Consider the following 21,846-nt stretch of genomic DNA (forward strand, 5'->3'; position numbering starts at 1 on the left):
ATCGTTTTGGCAATGGTGCTGTATTAGTTTTCCATTGCTGCTCTAGCAAATTATCACAACTTTAGTTGTAGCTTAAAACAACACAACTTTATTATCTTGTAGTTCTAGAGGTGAAAAGATCAAAACAGATCTCGCAGAGCTAAAGTCAAGGTGTTGGTAGGACTGTTTCCTTTCAGAGGCTCCAGGGGACAAGCTATTCCTTGCCTCTTCCAACTTTTAGAAGCTGCCAGTGTCTGTGGCCAGATTACTCTAATCTTTGTATCATTTTCACACCTGCTTCTCCTGTATCTGACCTTTCTGTGATCCTCTTATAAGGACTCTTTTCCTTATTATTGGCTGACTAAAATAATGTAGGACAATCTCCCTAACACAAGATCCTTAACCATATATGCAAAATCTTTTTTTGCTATACAGCCAATATGTAGAACATTCAGATTCTAAGAACAGGATGGGAGTATCTCTGCAATACTGTTGTTCAGCTTAACACAGGTGCCAAGGCAATGCAATGAAGAAAAACTCTCTTTTTGACAAATAGTGCTTGGACAACTGGATATCCACATGCAAAGAATGGATTTAGACCACTCCCTCATATCATATGAAGACGGTAATTTAGGTGGATTAAAGACCAAAATATAAGCACCAAAGCTGTAAAGCTGTTAGAAGAAAACATTGATATATATCTTTATGATCATGGATTAAGCAATTGACAATGAAAGCTCATGTAACCAAAGAGAAAAGAGATAAATTGGTCCTTATCAAAATGAAAACATTTTCAATTTAAAGACACCATCAAGAAAGTGTGAAGGCAATCCACAGAATGGGATAAAATATTTGCAAACCATACATCTGATAAGGGTGTAGTATTGAGGATAAATGAAGAACTCTTATAACTCAACAACAGGAAGACAAATAATTTGATTAATAAATGGGCTCAGGACTTAGACATTTCTCCAAAATAGGTCTTGGAGAAGACAAACAAGCAGCCAAAAGGACCTGAAAAAATGCTCAGATGCTGAAGATTAGTCATTAGGGAAATATAAATGAAAATAAAAATGATATGTCGCTTCACACCCACAAAGATGCCTACAACACAGTAAGTGTTGGTGAAGATGTTGAGTAATTGTAATCATCATCTATTGTTGGTGAGAACCTAAAATGTTGCAGCCACTTTGGAACACTGTGTGGCAGTTTCTCAAGATGGTAAACACAGCATTTCCATATGTCCCAGCAATTCTACTCCTAGGTATATAGCCAAGAAAATTGATACCATAGGTTCATGCAAAAACTTGCATATAAATGTTTATAGCAGCATTAGTCATAGGTGAATAGCCAAAATGTCCATCAAATAAAGAATGCATAAACAAAATGTAGTACATTCATACAAATGAGTACTATTCAGCTACAAAAAATAGTGAAATATATGTTCATGGATGAACTTTGAAAATATTATGCTAAATGAAAGTAGCCAAAAACAAAAGACCATAGATTATATGATTCTATTTATATGAAATTTCCAGAAGAGGCAAATTCATAGAAGCAGAAAGTAGACTAGTGGCTGGGTGGACCGAGAAGGGGGAAAAATATAATGGGCAGTGACTGCTAATGGGTATGGTTTTTCTTTTAGCGATGAGGAAATATTCTAGAATTACAGATAGTGGTTATGGATGGACAACTTTGTGAATATTTATGTAAGTTAAAGAGTAAGTACAAGAGATCTAGTTCCCACTGTTGAAGATGTATACAATCCATGACTATTGTAATCAGATGACATTTATTTTTAATGAAGAGTGAGTTTATAATATTCATACTCTCTTTTATTTTTATTTTTCATCAATACCTTGTAGTCTACCTTATATGTAGTGATTTATAAATAGTTAATGGCTTGATTTTAATTCTTTCAATGTAGGGCACTTTATATGTCTCAGTTATAAAATTAAAGACTTCTTTTTTTTGGAGGAATCATTTCATACTCCAGAAATTTCAAAAACTGACATTATTGTAGAATTGTACATGCCTCCTCATACTATTATGAGAAATAGCAGTGATATTTTTGGAATGACTGAGGTTGTTTTGCTGGCTTAGCTGTTAGTGATTGGGCATCTCTTGTTCTCAATAATGTATCAGGGGCTATGGAGGATGAGAAAGCATACAACTTCAAGGCATGTGTCTGTCTCAGTCACCTCTTCTTTTGAGGGTGCAATGTTAGTAAGTATTCAAAGATTAATTTATGTGGGAGTGCAGGTGTATTTTTGATGAAGAAAATGAGACAGTTGGAATTGATGATCAGTTTACTCTGAGCTCCAAAATTTCATCATATTTGCATTTTAATCCTAATCTTACTAAAATAAAAAGTTACTTATTACAGTGAATTCTCTTAAAGTTTCTAAAGTTCATATACCATTGCTGTACATCTCTTGAAAATGGTAAGTATTAATATCAGGTTATGAAGAGAAAAACTAGACTCCAAGAGTCCCGTAAGTGAGCTGCCAGAAAATCAATGGCAGAACCTGAAATAAAACCTCTTTCTCACAGCTTCCTTAATACTGCCCTGCTCACCAGACCACAGATAATCTTTCACACAGTATAAAGGATCACTTCACCCATCATTGAAATGAAGCCACCCCCGAAGAAGACCACATTATCAATTTAATAGAACCCAACCGAGGAATCCAATAATGAAGGATAGGAATCCAAGACAAGTAAAGTACTTGATGCTGCCCATCTCCTAAATTGCTCTATAGATGCCATTTCATTAAACCAAAGCAGTGTGCTTCCTGCTAAGGAGTCATATTTTAACAGACCTCTCCAATAAGTGAGAAGCCAGCTCAGATCTAGAACCCTAAGCTCTATACTTCCTAGAGTTCAGTCAACATGCATTTATTATGAGCCCATCATGAGTCCAGCACAAAAGAGATGCTATGTGGAACATAAAAGGTGTGCAAGACATGGTCCCCACCTTCTGGGAGATCAAGCTGTCTCTGTGAGCCTTGCTCCCTCATGCCATCAGGGTCTGCCTGTGGTTATGCATGGTGAGGGCTGACCACCTTGAATATTACCTGCCTTTAAGGGAAAAAAGTCAATCCTTTTAGAAGCTTATTTTTTAAATTAATTCAAGACATCCTTAATTGGGATAGGAAAGTGGGGTAATATTGTCTTATTACTGTCATCTACACTGAGAAAAAACATAAATGGATTCAGAAATGAAAGGATTTTGAATTCATATCAATCTAAGAAATATAAGACTCAAAATTCATTTAGATTTTTACTTTCCAGAACCATTTAAATCTAAACACTATAGATTATAGTTATAAGCAATTAGAACTGATATTAATGCATAATGCTGATCTTGTAACATTAATAACAATGGGCAAAAGTTTTAGCTTCAGGTGATATTAGCATCATCTTTCGGTATGGGCATGTTTTTCAGAAAGCATGTTCATATTCATTTATGTGTTCATGCATTCCGTATTGAAGTCATTATATATATATATATATATATATATACCTATTGAGCACAGAGGATAAACCAGGGACAATGGTTTACAAATGTTTTTCTTTCTTTCTCTTTCTCTCTTTCTTTCTTTTCCTTTTTCTTTTGGGGAAATTGGGTTTTTTTGTTTTGTTTTGTTTTACAGAAAATACAGTTTTCTGGAATTCTTAGTTCTCAATAAATATCAGAGAAAGGCTGTTGTTATTTGTACACACGTGTGTATTTATGTTTTAACCTATCATCAAGGCCAAGTTTGTGGAAATATGCCCACTTTATATAAATGGGTTAGTTGACCATTCAGTAACACATTTTGTGGTCTTAATTATTTATTGCATGCAGGAATAGCTGCTCTTGTTACAAGTGGCTTCTACCTTACCAACAGTAGTCTTTCCTTTGGCCAAAACAAATGAAGTTTAATCAAATGGAGGCCAGGTACAGGTTAGCGTTAAATGAACACTTTTCTTCAGCAATCATCTGTTTTTATTTTGTGAAGAGCCAGAAAGGTCTGTATTAGTCTTTGTCTGTTCCTCACTGTCTGCTTCAGAAGAAAAATGTTTGCAACAAAATACCTTTTATTCCATACAGCAACAGCTTTCAATTAGTCCATAATAAAAGTCTCCAACTGTTGAAATTAGTGTGGAACTCAGAGCCAAGATCTCAATTTATCACCATGTAAATTAATGGCAGGAATTCCATTATCCAATCAATTTTACTTCTCACTTTTGCAAAGGTCAGGCTGTGCCATCCTTGGTTATAAAACACCACTTCTGGCTCTATGTTCCACTTTAACTTTCTCCCAGACATGTCAGGTCTGTTATGGAAGGACTCACATTAAGTGTTCATACTTTCAAAAGCCATTTTGTACTGGGCCTAGCCTTATATTTTAACTCGTAATAGCACAAGGCTGCCTCAGAACTGCTTCTTCATACATTTATACTTTTCTACAGGAGAAGAAAAAATTCACTGTGTGTGTGTGTGTATGTGTATGTTTGTAACACTTCTGTGCAAAAGTCTCTTTAGGGCTATATTATAATCATTATTTTCATTTTTGTCTTTTCTCCAAACTACAATGAAGTAATAATCTATTTTATCTCTTGGATAAAAAGATGCAGCAATTTCCTCCTTTCTCCTATTACAACAAACTCATTTAGAAATTAGCCACATCAAGAATGGAGTTTGCAGACTGCAATTTGTATGTTTTTCCTTTTTTTAAAGTCAGACTTTCTAGATAGAATAAAGGCCATTTTTGATAGTTCCCCTTTTGTTCTGTCCTCTTTCACTTCCTGATAGACTGTGGAATAAGTGATACATAAGAACTCTGATGTGCTTCAGAGTAGGGAAGGTTTGTTTGCAGTGCTGATTAAGAGACTGTAGCATGGTGGGCCTGCAGCTCTCACTGCATGATAAGAAACTCTTAAAAAGGGATTTCTTACCAGTTACGGGCTTTCCTTTTGGATGTGATCCTGGAATTCAGGCCAGATCCAGTTTTGTGCTTGCCTACTGTGAACATTGGTAAGTTCTGAGCAAAACTTCCAAAGACCAGATTGCTTTTAAGGTCACACATGACATCAGATTTATCCCAAGGAAGCCAACATAAGATGAAATAAGATGGCAAATGTATTATGAAGAAATTTTCTTTTCAAATACCCACGAGTTTTTGCTGCTCTTCTCATTAGCAATACTCCCTGGAATCGAGGGCACTTGGGAGGCTGCTGCCTTGTCTTTTTCCTCACAATGATGTTGGTGAAAAACAGGAAACTTGAATGTGTTCCTAAGTATTAGAATATACTAATTTTAAATGATCCCCAAAAGTAGCAGTGATGTTTCAACTGTCTCTTTCATTTTCACTCCTAAATCTTGGTGTTTCTTCTTTCTTGTTATATACTGGAAGCTTTGTGAAAATAGTAATAGTGATGATCATTATTCCATAGCTATCACCTCATACTGAGACCATAACAATTTCCTCCTTTCTCAGCCCTTTCACACACTCCCATCTCCCTCACATTCAAGATGACTTATTCTTTCCCAAACTTTATTTGGAATATCTCACAATATAAATCTCAGAAGTCTTAGTAACTCTCATTGTCCACAAATAAAATTTTACATCATTACGTTTTCCTATTTTCATACCCCAGCTAGCTGCAGTCTCCAGATTTTATTCTGTACACGTCATGACCCTGTGTACAGTTTATGAGAATTACATTTCGGTTAGTTTGCTTGATTGATTAACAAATCTCCCTTTCAAAGTATAGTAGTTCATATTAGGTTAATCCTAACTAGGGCTACTCATCCTTGTCCATTTGTACTTAATAGTCCAGCCACACAAATGTAGGATTTCTCTGCTTAAGGAGTGTGTGCCTTAAATTATATTGCTTCTTTATACAAACACATTTTTATAATCCAAATTATATTGATTTCCTGGGCATGCTCTATAAGTTTCTCACTTTCTTGAATATATTGAGTAAGGAGACAGTTGCATGCATCCTAGAGAAAAGGAATAGCATGAAGTTCTTAACCACTGAGAATAACAGGGAGTTATATCCAGCCTTCTTCCAGCAAAAGTCCATAAGGAAAGTAAAGGTTTTTCTCAAGCCTTTACTTCTTTTTTTTTTAATTTTTTTATTTATTTTTATTTATTATTATTATACTTTAGGTATATCTCCCAATGCTATCCCTCCCCAATCCCCCCACCCCACAACAGTCCCCAGAGTGTGATGTTCCCCTTCCCACTTCTTAGGTAACAAAAAGTTGCGAGCCTGGGGCTAAAACTCATTCTCCTCCTTTTCTTGGTAAATCCTAAACAGCACCGCATACCTTTCTGATTCACTTCACCTTAGGACATATGTTTCTAAGGACTGAGATCCGTTAACTGATCTCTGCTTTTAACCCCACCTTATGCCTGTAACTTGTAGAACCTTTGCTGCCTGCCAGAAGGCAGACATGTCTTTTTTTTCAGATGCTCTTTTTTTTTTTGCAACAGAGATAGAAAGTTTTCCGTTTTCATCTGATTTCTGATGGTCATATTCTGTGGCCCAGACTCACTCACTCAATCTATCTACTCATCCTTGCACTAGACTCTAAACAGTATCTCCTAGATGGTAAAAGCAGTGATAGGTTTTCATGGTGCAATCCAACCCTTTCTGAGACACATAACTTAAAAAAAATTATTCTGATAAGAACACTTAGCATGAAACCCTCTTAACAGATTATCAAGTGTACAATACAGCGTTGTTATCTATAGGCACGGCATCATACTGTAGGTCTCTAGAACTTACTAATCTTGCATAACTGAAGTTTTATACCCATTGATTAGGAACTCCTTATTTCCCTGACCTGCCAGCCCCTGGCAACCACCATTCTATTCTTTGTGTCTATGAGTTTGACTATTTTAGATACCTCACCTAAGTCTATCATGCAGTATTTGTCCTTTTGTGATTGGCATATTTCACTTAGTGTAGTGTCCTCAAGGTTCATCCATAACCTCTTTTCTGAAGACTGTAAATTCAGCTCTTCCAATATTTTCTGAGAGTATCAATCATAGCTAGCATGGTGTTGCTTTTTTTCACTTGAACTTGACTGATAACTACAATCTGTTCTATGAAAATTGGAAGGACCACCATGGCTGGAGTCGCTGGCATGCTGTGAACGATCTCCAAAATCCTATCTGATTTCTTGCCATAATACAGCATGGCAGTGGGAAGCACCTCCCAGGGTATTGAAGAAGGCATTTTTAGACTCTGGAGTGAGCTTCCCTCTCTCATTCTACTTGCTGTGACTGTTTGCATAGTGCTGTGGAACAGAATGTGGGCTTTACAGTTCAACTTACCCCAAGTGCCTATGTCAATATGCTCCATCAGTTCTGTTAAAAAAATATACAGCGGGAGTCTGATCAATGCTCAAATTTGTCTGTACATATGTGTTAGTACTTGCCTTGTAGAATATCGTGTGCTTTATAGGATCTGCACAATAATTTATGTTGCTGATTGAGTGCCCCTTACTGTGCATTCACTTCGAAATCATAGTTTATTTTCATAGTCACTTAAACCACATACAATCAGAAATATAAATCTGCAATAGGGGGAGATATAATATTCTGCATTAAAAACTAAGGAATTTCTACTTATCTGCCATTACAAATAATATAAACTACAACAGCACAGATAGCTTAGCTTTAACTATGGTCTTTGAGATGAGGGCTTTGTGGCTGCCCTCTGTTAAATATGTTGTGTAGTGGGAAGGGGCACTGTGTGCAACATCCTTGAAGGGAGTCAGCAAGCTCAGGAGTGGGGATGAAGTACATGCATGGCTTATGACTGCATTTATTAAGTCTCAGTGCTTCCACCATGGCAAGGAAAATAAGACTATGTGGATGACATGGATGGGAGTAGGTGTTGGCTTGATTTTGAGGACCTCATGTTTATAAGATCATCAGTGATACTCAGGCCAGAGGGAAAGGGTTAAGTGCTTTAGATCATTAGAAAATGAAAGGTAAAGAGTCCAGAGCTCAGTTCTATGCTTAGTACCTGGGTAACAAATTCGTCTATACACCAAACCCCTGAGTTATGAGTTTACCTATATAACAAACCTTCACATGTACCCCTGAACCTAAAATGAAAGTTAAAATATTAAAATAAATAAATAAATAATAAAAAAGCAACCAAATCATCGAAGTAATCAAAAGATAAAAATATATAAAGATATAAGCTGAAAAAAAATCCAGAGTTCAGAACTTCTCAGAAAAAATTATTCTTCAAAAACTTATCCTTCTGAAAGTGATTTCTGAAGGTCTGTTATATGCATATATAAGCAGCAGTGTGTTTTTAGGGCATAGCCTTTTTGTTAGTAAATTTCTTCTCTTCTTTATATGCAAAGGCAGCAGTTCCCTGCATTTCTGATATGAAGACCTTATACTCTTAGTCAGCCTGAATTGGGAAAATGCCTAAGGGGAGAAAAGCTCATTCAAATTCAGCAGTGCCTTCAAATGAAATTAAAATTTCATTAATCACAATGGTGCCTACATTCATTTGACAAGAGATGACACCAACATGCCTCAGATTATGTTATTCATTGAGACTACAGACAAGGTTTAGGATGTGAAATGTTCATGGGCCCATTGCAATAATGCTGCTATCCTTAAGAGCCACACATCCAGATTGCAAACCACTGTTCTTAGGCAAAGGGGAACGCAGCTACCAAAGTTATTCTAATAAACTTCCTATTGGCTTTAAAGTTCAAAAATTTATTTATCAATACATTTTGTTAAATAAAGCTTATTTAGTATTATTAGTTTCATTTTTAGGTTCTTAATATCAAAATTGAGAACACATAATGCATATTTAAAACTAAGATGATTCCTAACAAACCAGGCATGATGGGAAGCTCAGAGTATTCTGAGGACATCTGCTCAATTTCTGTGTAGGTAAAAAATCTAGTGTGTGAAAATGCCTGCCAACAGGAGGATAGCCTGGGCCTGGGGCTTGAGCATCTGGCTTAAAATGGACAGTTATCAAGAGGGGTAACTGACCCAGGACCACTGGACCTAGGATCTCCAGAGATACCTGACTCCCAGTATTGCCCTCTTGAGAGACCAATAGTACACGTGACAGGCATAATAGTTTTCTTGCAGATACCAATTCAAAAATGTCTCTGGAAATTTCCTAACCCACCATCTTCCCACAAATAATTGCAACCTTCCAAAAGACATAGGCCTGCTCTTGCTTTAAACATGAAAGGTAGTTTACTGAAAGACTTTTTGACTTTTTGAAATTGTCGAATGCATCTCCTTACCCAAAGACTAAGAATAAATTGCTTTTGCGGCTTTTTTTTTCTATATAAAGTAACAGGCATCATCTAATTTATAGGCAACTTTGAAAATTCTGTTTCTGGCTTTCCTTTTGCAGGAATTTAGAACTATTAGAATTGTGTTCATTGAAAAGGTATTCAGTATCTCTTGGAGGATAGTGATGTGCCTGAACAAACTAAACAGGCAGAGCCTATGCACCACTGGCCCCTCCAGAATTGGTATCTCACCATCTCAGTGTGAGTGCGGGCATTAGCTTCCCTCAAATTTCAGTTATTATTTTTTTCCTGTTAGTAAGGATCATACCAACCTTGTCTAACTCCAATGAGTGTGATGACCAAGATTTAAGGCACAGAATACCTTACATAAGCTATAAAGTTCTACACAGTATTATTGTGGTATCACTGCTGACCAGATACTATTAATGGGCATATTTGTATAGCTTGTGGGTATGGTTGTATTAGGACTAAAACTTAGCATTGCATGCATTACATTGTACACAAACAGATATGAATGCATGGTTGATAAAAATGGAAGCACAACTTCTTTGTGTAAATGTGATCCTTTCCAGTCAGTCAGACCAATCAGAATGGAGTAAAGCATAACTTAATTGCTGATTGAATAAGAAAAGGGTCAGAATGTGGTAAATTGGAGGAGAGTATAGCCCAGAGAACCCATCTGGGGGGAAAGTGAAGTGTGAGCCATGAATGAGAAAAGAGAGAAAGCCTGGACATCTATAGAATGGCTAGGAGTAAGTTCATTGAATTACGGGATGGGGATCCTAGGCCTGATGAGAGGCAAAATTGGACAGCTTATGGAAAGAGCTCACAACATTTGGAGAAGTAGCAATCTCATAGTGCTTTATTGATCTCAGTGTTCCTAGAGACCATTTCCCCTAACATTCCAATGAAATTGACATTGAATATGACTTTCCAGGATCTCTGGTCTCAGATGGGCCTTTGAACTGGTTTCCAAGTTCTATTGAGTAGCCACAGTGCCCAGCATGGAGGTCTCAAGCTTGAAGGCATCTACCTGGGTCTTGACTTGCAGCTTCACTAGAGCAAGGTTTATTGCTACAGAAAGGCAGAAACTGTAAATTTTCTATTTTTTTAATGTGGTGGTTGTTAAAGGATTATTTGTTTTATTTGAGCCCTTGAACCCTACGGCTCTGACATACAAGAATGACTTCCACCAAGCCCCAGTAAGGCCCGGCTTCCAAGTTTATGGCAGGAAAGTCAGTCTGTAGCTGGAGAAGCAGTATCAGAAAGCAGTACTTAGTTAAACTGATCAATTACAATGAATGGAGGCTTATTTAGTAAATATTAAAAGAATGACTCAATGAATGAGTTTATGATATGACTCTGGACCTGGCAAAATTATAAAAACACAATTCCCCTGTGAAGAAATAACAAATAGGACTCATTACTAGGAGAATGAAATGTTGCCTCTCTCAAAGGATTTGGACTTTTCAGTGGCATTTTTTTAGCATCTATGGCCCTATTAAACCTTGTTATTTTTTCCCTAATTTGTGCCATTCAGAAATGGATTTCATTTAACTTTCCCATGGCTCATTTCTCTCCCTTAGAACATTTTCATATGATTCCCTGATAAAGTCCATGCAGCAACACATTTCCATTATAAAACCATAATAAGCACCAACTAAACAGCAATGTAAAATAGGCAGAGCATAAAAGACTGACAGGAGAAGGAATTGGGCATCTGGGTAGTTAATTTTTATTCTTGAATGCCCTGCTGCTTTTTTTGTCTTTTGTGGGTGTTTTTGGTCCTCTAGATAAGATTCCTTGCCTGTTGGACAAAGGCTTTAAGGAGACATTTTTCACGATTCTTTAAAGATAGCTTCTTTTTTTTTTCAACAAGGAAATCATCAACTGATACCTTTCAATGTCATAGTGAGATTGCTGTTCTTCACCAAAGTTCCATAATGGAAAGAAAAGATTTTTATTTTTGTTCCTTCTAATCATCCTTTGTGCTTTCTAAAATATCCCTTACTCATTTCATGGAGTGGGACTGTTTTCTCTAGAGAATTAAGTGAGGGGCATTTAGCAACCTGTGTCCCTTCAATAATTAGTTTCAATTCAACAAATATTTATTAATAGCTTCCCCTTCACCTTATGTCTTGCGAAAAATATGCATCATGAAAACACAGCCTCTCCCTACAGAAGACACAAATGTTTTCCCCAATAAACACTTAAACAAATGCTGACAGTTCAAGTATAACTTTGGTTATGACCAGAAGCGTATGCATGCATGGAGAGGTCAAACTGTGTCTCTCTGAGCATATTGACTCAGTATTATTTCAGGTATGAAATAGACATATAGTTTTTGGGACTAAGGTGAGATAAAGAGCTAAAGTCATGAAAGGCTAAAAGAGGGGAGGCAGTTCCAAGATGGCCAAATAGGAACAGCTCCAGTCTACAGCTCCAAGTGTGAGTGATGCAGAAGATGGGTGATTTCTGCATTTCCAACTGAGGTACCAGGTTCATCTCACTGGGGCATGTCAGACAGTGGGTGCAGGACAGTGGGTGCAGCGCACTGAGCGTAAGCCAAAGCAGGGCAAGGCATCACCTTACCTGGGAAGCACAAGGGGTCAGGGAATTCCCTTTCATAGCCAAACAAATCTGTGACAGAAGGCACCTGGAAAATCGGGTCACTCCCACCCTAATACTGCACTTTTCCAATGGTCTTAGTAAACAGCACAACAAATTATATCCTGACCCTGGCTCAGAGTGGCCCATGCCCAGGGAGCCCCACTCATTGCTAGCACAGCAGTCTGAGATCAAACTGCAAGGCGGCAGCAAGGCTGAGGGAGGGGTGTCTGCCATTGCTGAGGCTTGAGTAGGTAAACAAAGCCACTGGGAAGCTCGAACCGGGTGGAGCCCACTGCAGTTCAAGGAGGCCTGCCTGCCTCTGTAGACTCCACCTCTAGGGGCAGGGCATAGCCCAACAAAAGGCAACAGAAACCTCTGCAGACTTAAGTGTCCCTGTCTGACAGCTTTGAAGAGAGTAGTTGTTCTCCCAGCATGGAGTTTGAGATCTGAGAATGGACAGACTGCCTCCTAAAGTGGGTCCCTGACCCCTGAGTAGCCTATCTGGGAGGCACCCCCCCGTAGGGGCAGACTGACACCTCACACGGCCGGGTACCCCTCTGAGATGAAACCTCCAGAGGAACGATTAGACAGCAACATTTGCTGTTCAGCAACATTCGCTGTTCTGCAGCATCTGCTGCTGATACCCAAGCAAACAGGGTTTGGAGTGGACCTCCAGCAAACTCCAACAGACCTGCAGCTGAGGCTCCTGACTGTTAAAAGGAAAACTAACAAACAGAAAGGACATCCACACCAAAACCCCATCTATGTGTCACTATCATCAAAGACCAAAGGTAGATAAAACCACAAAGATGGGGAGAAAACAGAACAGAAAAACTGAAAATTCTAAAAATCAGAGGGCCTCTCCTCCTCCAAAGGAACACAGCTCCTCACCAGCAATAGAACAAAGCTGGACGGAAAATGACTTTAATGAGTTGAGAGAAGAAGACTTCAGACGATTAAACTTCTCGGAGCTAAAGGAAGAAGTTTGAACCCATTATAAAGAAGTTAAAAACCTTGAAAAAAGACAAGACGAATGGCTAGCTAGAATAACCAATGCAGAGAGAGAAGTCCTTAAAGGACCTGATGGAGCTGAAAACCATGGCACAAGAACTACGTGACGAATGCACAAGCTTCAGTAGCCGTTTCAATCAACTGGAAGAAAGGGTATCAGTGATTGAAGATCAAATGAATGAAATGAAGTGAGAAGAGAAGTTTAGAGAAAGAAGAGTAAAAAGAAACGAACAAAGCCTCCAAGAAATATGGGACTATGTGAAAAGACCAAATCTACGTCTGATTGGTGTACCTGAAAGTGACGGGGAGAATGGAACCAACTTGGAAAACACTCTGCAGGATATTATCCAGGAGAACTTCCCCAACCTAGCAAGACAGGCCAACATTCAAATTCAGGAAATACAGAGAACGCCACAAACATACTCCTAGAGAAGAGCAACTCCCAGACACACAATTGTCAGATTCACCAAAGTTGAAATGAAGCAAAAAATGTTAAGGGCAGCCAGAGAGAAAGCTTGGGTTACCCACAAAGGGAAGCCCATCAGACTAACAGCTGATCTCTCAGCAGAAACTCTACAAGCCAGAAGAGAGTGGGGACCAATATTCAACATTCTTAAAGAAAAGAATTTTCAACCCAGAATTTCATATCCAGCCAAACTAAGCATCCTAAGTGAAGGAGAAATAAAATCCTTTACAGACAAGCAAATGCTGAGAGATTTTGTCACCACCAGGCCTGCCCTACAAGAGCTCCTGAAGGAAGCACTAAACATGGAAAGGAACCAACGGTACCAGCCACTGCAAAAACATGCCAAATTGTAAAGATCATCAATGCTAGGAAGAAACTGCATCAACTAATGAGCAAAATAACCAGCTACCATCATAATGACAGGATCAAATTCACACATAACAATACTAACCTTAAATATTAATGGGCTAAATGCTCCAATTAAAAGACACAGACTGGCAAATTGGATAAAGAGTCAAGACTCATCAGTGTGCTGTATTCAGGAGACCCATCTCACGTGCAGAGACACACATAGGCTCAAAAGAAAGGGATGGAGGAAGATCTACCAAGCAAATGGAAAACAAAAAAAGGCAGGGGTTGCAATCCTAGCCTCTGATAAAACAGACTTTAAACCAACAAAGATCAAAAGACACAAAGAGGGCCATTACATAATGGTAAAGGGATCAATTCAACAAGAAGAGCCAACTATCCTAAATATATATGTACCCAATACAGGCGCACCCAGATTCATAAAGCAAGTCCTTAGAGACCTACAAAGAGACTTAGACTCCCACACAATAATAATGGGAGACTTTAACACCCCACTGTCAACTTTAGACAGATCAACAAGACAGAAAGTTAACAAGGATAACCAGGAATTGAATTCAGCTCTGCACCAAATGGACCTAATAGACATCTACAGAACTCTCCACCCCATATCAAAAGAATATACATTCTTCTCAGAACCACACCACACCTATTCCTAAATTGACCACATAGTTGGAAGTGAAGCATTCCTCAGCAAATGTAAAAGAACATAAATTATAACAAACTGTCTCTCAGACCACAGTGCGATCAAACTAGAACTCAGGATTAAGAAACTCACTCAAAACCACTCAACTACATGGATACTGAAAAACCTGCTCCTGGAAACTGAACAACCTGTTCCTGAATGAATACCAGGTACATAATGAAATGAAGGCAGAAATAAAGATGTTCTTTGAAACCAACGAGAACAAAGACACAACATACCAGAATCTCTGGGACACATTTAAAGCAGTATGTAGAGGGAAATATGTAGCACTAAATGCCCACAAGAGAAAGCAGGAAAGATCTAAAATTGACACCCTAACATCACAATTAAAAGAACTACAGAAGCAAGAGCAAACACATTCAAAAGCTAGCAGAAGGCAAGAAATAACTAAGATCAGAGCAGAACTGAAGGACATAGAGACACAAAAAACCCTTCAAAAAATCAATGAATCCAGGAGCTGGTTTTTTGAAAAGATCAACAAAATTGATAGACTGCCAGCAAGACTAATAAAGAAGAAAAGAGAGAAGAATCAAATAGATGCAATAAAAAATGATAAAGGGGATATCACCACTGATCCCACAGAAATACAAACTACCATCAGACAATACTATAAACACCTCTATGCAAATAAACTAGAAAATCTAGAAGAAATGGATAAATTCCTGGACACATACACCCTCCCAAGCCTAATCCAGGAAGAAGTTGAATTTCTGAATAGACCAATAACAGGCTCTGAAATTGAGGCAATAATTAATAGCTTACCAAACACAAAAAGTCCAAGACCAGACGGATTCACAGCCAAATTCTACCAGAGGTACAAGGAAGAGCTGGTACCATTCCTTCTGAAACTATTCTGATCAATAGAAAAAGAGGGAATCCTCCCTAACTCATTTTATGAGGCCAGCATCATCCTGATACAAAAGCCTGGCAGAGACACAACAAAACAAGAGAATTTTAGACCAATATCCCTAATGAACATCAATGCAAAAATCCTCAATAAAATACTTGCAAACCGAATCCAGCAGCACATCAAAAAGCTTATCCACCATGATCAAGTGGGCTTCATCCCTGGGATGCAAGTCTGGTTCAACATAGGCAAATCAATAAACATAATCCAGCATATAAACAGAAGCAAAGACAAAAACCACATGATTATCTCAATAGATGCAGAAAAGGCCTTCAACATAATTCAACAGCCCTTCTTGCTAAAAACTGTCAATAAACTAGATATTGATGGGACGTATCTCAAAATACTAAGAGCTATTTATGACAAAGCCACAGCCAGTATCATACTGAATGGGCAAAAAGTGGAAGCATTCCCTTTGAAAACTGTCACAAGACAGGGACGTCCTCTCGCACCACTCCTATTCAACATAGTGTTGGAAGTTCTGGCCAGGGCAATCAGGCAGGAGAAAGAAATAAAGGGTATTGAATTAGGAAAAGAGGAAGCCAATTTGTCCCTGTTTGCAGACGATATGATTGTATATCTAGAAAACACCACCATCTCAGCCCAAAATCTCCTTAAGCTGATAAGCAACTTCAGCAAAGTCTCAGGATACAAAATCAATGTGCAAAAATCACAAGCATTCTTATACACCAATAACAGACAAACAGAGAGCCAAATCATGAGTGAACTCCCATTCACAGCTGCATCAAAGAGAATTAAATACCCAGGAATCCAACTTACAAGGGACGTGAAGGACCTCTTCAAGGAGAACTACAAACCACTGCTCAATGAAATGAAAGAGGACACAAACAAATGGAAGAACATTCCAAACTCATGGATAAGAAGAATCAATATCTTGAAAATGGCCATACTACCCAAGGTAATTTATAGATTCAATGCCATCCCCATCAAGCTACCAATGACTCTCTTCACAGAGTTGGAAAAAACTACTTTAAAGTTCACATGGAACCAAAAAAGAGCCCACATTGCCAAGACAATCTAAGCCAAAAGAACAACGCTGGAGGCATCACGCTACCTGACTTCAAACTATACTATAAGGCTACAGTAACCAAAACAGCATGGTACTGGTACCAAAACAGAGATATAGACAAATGGAACGGAACAGAGCCCTCAGAAATAATACCACACATCTACAACTATCTGATTTTTGACAAACCTGACAAAAACAAGAAATGGGGAAAGGATTCCCTATTTAATAAATGGTGCTGGGAAAACTGGCTAGCCATATGTAGAAAGCTGAAACTGGATCCCTTCCTTACACCTTACACAAAAATTAATTCAGGATGGACTAATGACTTAAATGTTAGACCTAAAACCATGAAAACCCTAGAGGAAAACCTAGGCAATACCTTTCAGGACATAGGCATGGGCAAGGACTTCATGTCTAAAATACCAAAAGCAATGGCAACAAAAGCCAAAATTGACAAATGGGATCAAATTAAACTAAAGAGCTTCTGCACAGCAAAAGAAACTACCATCCAATTAAACAGGCAACCTACAGAATGGGAGAAAATTTTCACAATCTACTCATCTGACAAAGGACTAATATCCAGAATCTACAAAGAACTCAAACAAATTTACAGGAAAAAAACAGCCCCATCAACAAATGGGCAAAGGATATGAACAGACACTTCTTAAAAGAAGACATTTATGCAGCCAAGAGACACTTGAAAAAATGCTCATCATCACTGGCCATCAGAGAAATGCAAATCAAAACCAAAATGCGATATCATCTCACACCAGTTAGAATGGCAATCATTAAAAAGTCAGGAAACAACAGGTGCTGGAGAGGATGTGGAGAAATAGGAACACTTTTACACTGTTGATGGGACTGTAAACTGGTTCAACCATTGTGGAAGACAGTGTGGCGATTCCTCAAGGATCTAGAACTAGAAATACCATTTGACCCGGCCATCCTATTGCTGGGTATATACACAAAGGATTATAAATCATGCTGTTATAAAGACACATGCACACGTATGTTTATTGCAGCACTACTCACAACAGCAAAGACTTGGAACCAACCCAAATGTCAAACAATGATAGATTGGATTAAAAAAATGTGGCACATATACACCATGGAATACTATGCAGCCATAAAATATGATGAGTTCATGTCCTTTGTAGGGACATGGATGAAGCTGGAAACCATCATTCTCAGCAAACTATCTCAAGGAGAAAAAACCAAACACCACATGTTCTCACTCATAGGTGGGAATTGAACAATGAGAACACTTGGACACAGGAAGGGGAACATCACACACTGGGGCCTGTCATGGGGTGGGTGGAAGGGAGAGGGATAGCATTAGGACATATACCTAATGTAAATGACGAGTTAATGGGTGCAGCACACCAGCATGGCACATGTATACATATGTAACAAACCTGCACGTTGTGCACATGTACCCTAGAACTTAAAGTATAATAAAAATATACGTATCTCTCTCTCTCCCTCTCTCTCTCTCTCTCTCTCTCTATATATATATATATATGTATATATATGTATATATAAAGAAAGGCTGAAAGATGCACAAAGGAGTCCAGGTGCTGACTTTTTTGAGTGTTTGCTCCCCTAGCAGCCCACCATGTGTCCCTAGCAACACCACTGCCCAGCCCCAAACGTGTGCACTCTGGCTTTATTATCTGGCTTAAAGCTGGGACTGTCACTGCATCCCAGAGAAACACTAACTGGGGTCAGAGGAAGAGCCTTGTGTTGTGATGGGGTTAACTTGGCCTTTAAAGGAAGAGGGTAAGGATTTGTTGGCTAGAATGAACAGCATGAACAATTCTTAAATGATAGACACATATGGGGAAAATTTTCAAGTAATTCCATGAGAATGGAGAATCTTGTTTAAGAGGTGCTGTTTAAATGCTATTACTCAAGAATGTATCTCCACATCTTCCTATACAGACATTCTCCCTGTCTTCCAGTAGCTTGACATTGCAGATAGCTATCCTGCTGCAGGTGCAGACAACTGGAGCATAAAGAATATAAGCAAGAAACCAATATACAATCAGGTGGTCAAATGTTTATACCAAAGGTACATGCAACTAAACAAACAGTTTTTCATTTTTAGTTTGACCTTGGGGCTTTATATGGGAGGGAAGGTGAAAATCTAAGTTCTACTTAGTATTGATAGCTTTAGAAAAGATACTTTCATTTCAAAGAGTTTATCTCAACCATTTGCTCTTAAATTCATGCATGAAATATAGGATAAATTACTTTTCAAATTAAGTTTTTCATCCACCCCTGTTTGTACAAAGCACTTTGGCAGAGGTGCTCTCTTCTATCTCAGGGGAAATCCAAAAAACTTTGTTTAAATTAACAGATATTAAAGGGTTCAGAGAATGAAACCATAAATTCAGTGAAAGCATTGTTGTTGTGATGCAGTCAGATCAGCTAAACCCTCAGCTGTCATCAGCTCAATTTCTTAGTATCTATTTGGTTGGGGTCCTATCTCTTCATTTTTATAGATTATTCTCTTACATCTACTATCCTGACTGTTATGGAAAAGACTTCTTAGATATAAGATATCACCCCCTTATTCTAATGTAGGAACTGCTTCTTACCCTTTCATTCCATTCTTGCCAGCATTCACAGCATGAAATGTGATTATTTTATTACTTAATTCCTTTCTTTCCACACACCCATTTCCACTTCTATTTTCCCATCTCCTTTCATTTTGTCCTCACATATTTGTTACCTTGTGGTTTATCTTCTTGTGAGTTCTAAGTGAGAGAGCCAAGTAGAACCAGATGGTTAAAAATAGTTTCTGACATTATTTGTGATTCTTCAGAGGTAGTCTTGCAAATCACTTTTTCTCATTTGATTTTTACCTAACATGCTGACAGTGCTCCAGTCTTGTTTTCTGATTATCCTATTACATAGTGCCTTCCTTTGCATTTAGTAAAAACATACAAGCAATGGTTCTGTTTGGATAGTGCAGCCTAGTTATCATTTACAATTTTATGGAATTAGAAAGGCAAGAGGAGGAAAGGATTGAGACTTAAATTATTATTTAAAAGGAAAAGCATGAATTAACTACATTGGTGATAGGTGGAACCATTCTTTGTAAGCATGCCTATAATTGAGCCATCTTTGTGATCATGCAATGGAACAGTGTTCTTTTTCTTACCTAGAAAGAGCACTGTTCCCCATATAAAGGAGCAATGCAATTGAAATGCAGCCACAAAGAGGCAGAGAAACTCAATTGGCTGCCCACTGGGATACAATTTCAGTTAAAAAAAAAATCACCACAAACAAATGCATGGGAAGTAACCTAAGAATTCATTTACTGTACTCATTGTTTTCAACATAAAATTGTAAATATTCATAGTCAGTAATCATGTAGAGCCACTAACAGTTTAGCAGTATTTCTCTTGGTGTGTGTGTGTGTGTGTGTGTGTGTGTGTGTGTGTATCTGTTTTAGCTACACTCTGAAAACATCCTACATATAGCTAAATTTATATGAAGCCACAGTACCCAGGAGGCTAAATGATTGCCTGTTAGCATTGATCATTTGGGGGCATAAAAAGAAATTTCTGGTGCAAATAATACCACTTTTCTTATGCATTGTAAGAACTCCTTACATTCAAGAATAATTTTCCTTATATATGTTTGTTTCAATTGACATGTTAAAGTACATCTGAGAATACAATATACCATATAATTGAGAGCTGGACCATCTAATAGATGCTGTGTGAGCTCTCAGAGGAAATGAAATGATAATGGAATTCCTATTCTTGGCACTAGGAAATGACCGTCCTTTGTTCTCTTCTGTGAAAGCATGCCATCATATTTTAGTTGATTTCTCCTGTATGCTTCTTTAGGCAAGTCAGTAAATTCAGAGAAGCCAAATCTATCTTGCTTTCTTGGGAAAGTAATTTGGCTGTTTGGGCCAGAGTGCAGTTTTTTGGGTTATGTTCAGCAAGCATTACTAAAAGATAGGCTATTTTTCTATATGTTGGATAGTTCCACATAATTTTTTTTTCTTTCCTGTTCCTGACAGGTACATGAGGCAGTCCCATGTTACAGTGAGTGCAATCAGTATTCCTGGGTTGTAGAACACTGGTCTTCATGCAAAATCAACAATGAGCTGAGGTCCCTGCGCTGTGGAGGAGGAACACAATCTAGGAAAATCAGGTGTGTGAAAATGGAGAGATCTGGGAAATAGGGGGAAGTGGAACTTATATATTTTTTATAAAAACAACAGTGATGTTTATCCAAGTACACTCTGATTTTCATAACATATACTCTGGTTTTTGCTCATCTTTGAAATATTCATTGAAATATATGCATCCTGACCTGCCATGTGTATAGTGGGGTTCCCTCTGCAGTGCAGCCACAATCCGTTAGCGTATCCTGCAAATGACATTGGTGCGAGAACCACCTGCATGGAGCAGGCTGGTGTCACTCCACTGATTCATGGCCGTTATTCTTAACAAATTAGGAGATTCTGACTGTGTTGCCATTTCTCTTTTTTGCATTATGGTTAGTATAGTTGATGAACATTTTCTTAATTTTGGATGTTGATAATTAAAAAGGTTAATTTAAACCCCATGATTAGCCTTGGAAACTAAAGTCTGAGAATACCTATGAACAATAGCAATACATGTTAATATAAGAGAAACACATCTCAGAGAGAATTTAGCGAATGCTAGATTATTTACTGAGGAAACTGGTTTAAAGTTTTCAGTTTAGAAATATAGCAGTGTTAACCAAAGGAAATACATGGCCTGAGTTTGTCAAGATGATCTATTTTGAAATGATTTTGAAAGAAAGAAGAACAATGTCCTTACCAACTGAGGATAATGGCAATGAACATTATACAATTAAAACAGCAAAAGTTACAATATTTACACATAATGATTAGTATGTAAAATAAATAAGAAGCATAACTTAGTTAACTATTGCACATGCATAGTGTATTATTTTGTCAGATTTAGGAAGCTGTGTTTCAAATGGACAGTCAGTGTCCAAATCAGGTAGCTGCCTATTGAGTTAACTGTTGGAAGTCAGTTGCAAGGCAGAGCCTAGTTATATCATTGATTGTTATTCAACGTCTGTGAAACGTACTTTACTCAGTAATTCAGTACATACTCACTATTTATGACAGTCTCAATGTTGCAAAATCACTGGTAGTCATGTTGAAAGGAAGAGCTGCTGGCAAAATTATAAAATTGCTTCTCCTCACCAGCCCAAGCAAATGGCTAATAGACAAATTATCTTTCTTCCCTTTGTTCATTGCCCTTTCTTCTGGGAACTCAGATGCTCAGACTGTTGCAAATTTGGAGCTTTTACCTTTTTCTTTTTAAAATCTCTGTCTCCTGTGTCTTTTTCTCTCATGGTTTTGAAAAACGATTGACCAACCTAGCTCGTAAAGTAGTATGTAAATGAGCTGTGGCATCTCCTACTTGTATCCTGTTCAGGC

At 37.9% G+C, this 21,846-nt stretch overlaps 1 protein-coding gene across 5 annotated transcripts in view; it reads left to right on the forward strand.

Annotated features, from left to right (window-relative positions):
• Positions 1-21,846, forward strand: part of THSD7B (thrombospondin type 1 domain containing 7B) — a 906,384-nt gene that overhangs the window by 767,971 nt on the left and 116,567 nt on the right. For all 5 annotated transcript variants that reach the window (XM_054478924.1, XM_063647426.1, XM_063647428.1 and 2 more), the window contains one exon: positions 20,425-20,558. In XM_054478924.1, coding sequence (XP_054334899.1) covers positions 20,425-20,558 — 134 coding nt within the window. The remainder of the gene's footprint in view (positions 1-20,424; positions 20,559-21,846) is intronic.

This window comes from Pongo pygmaeus, chromosome 11, assembly GCF_028885625.2.
Source record: "Pongo pygmaeus isolate AG05252 chromosome 11, NHGRI_mPonPyg2-v2.0_pri, whole genome shotgun sequence".
NCBI lineage: Eukaryota > Metazoa > Chordata > Mammalia > Primates > Hominidae > Pongo > Pongo pygmaeus.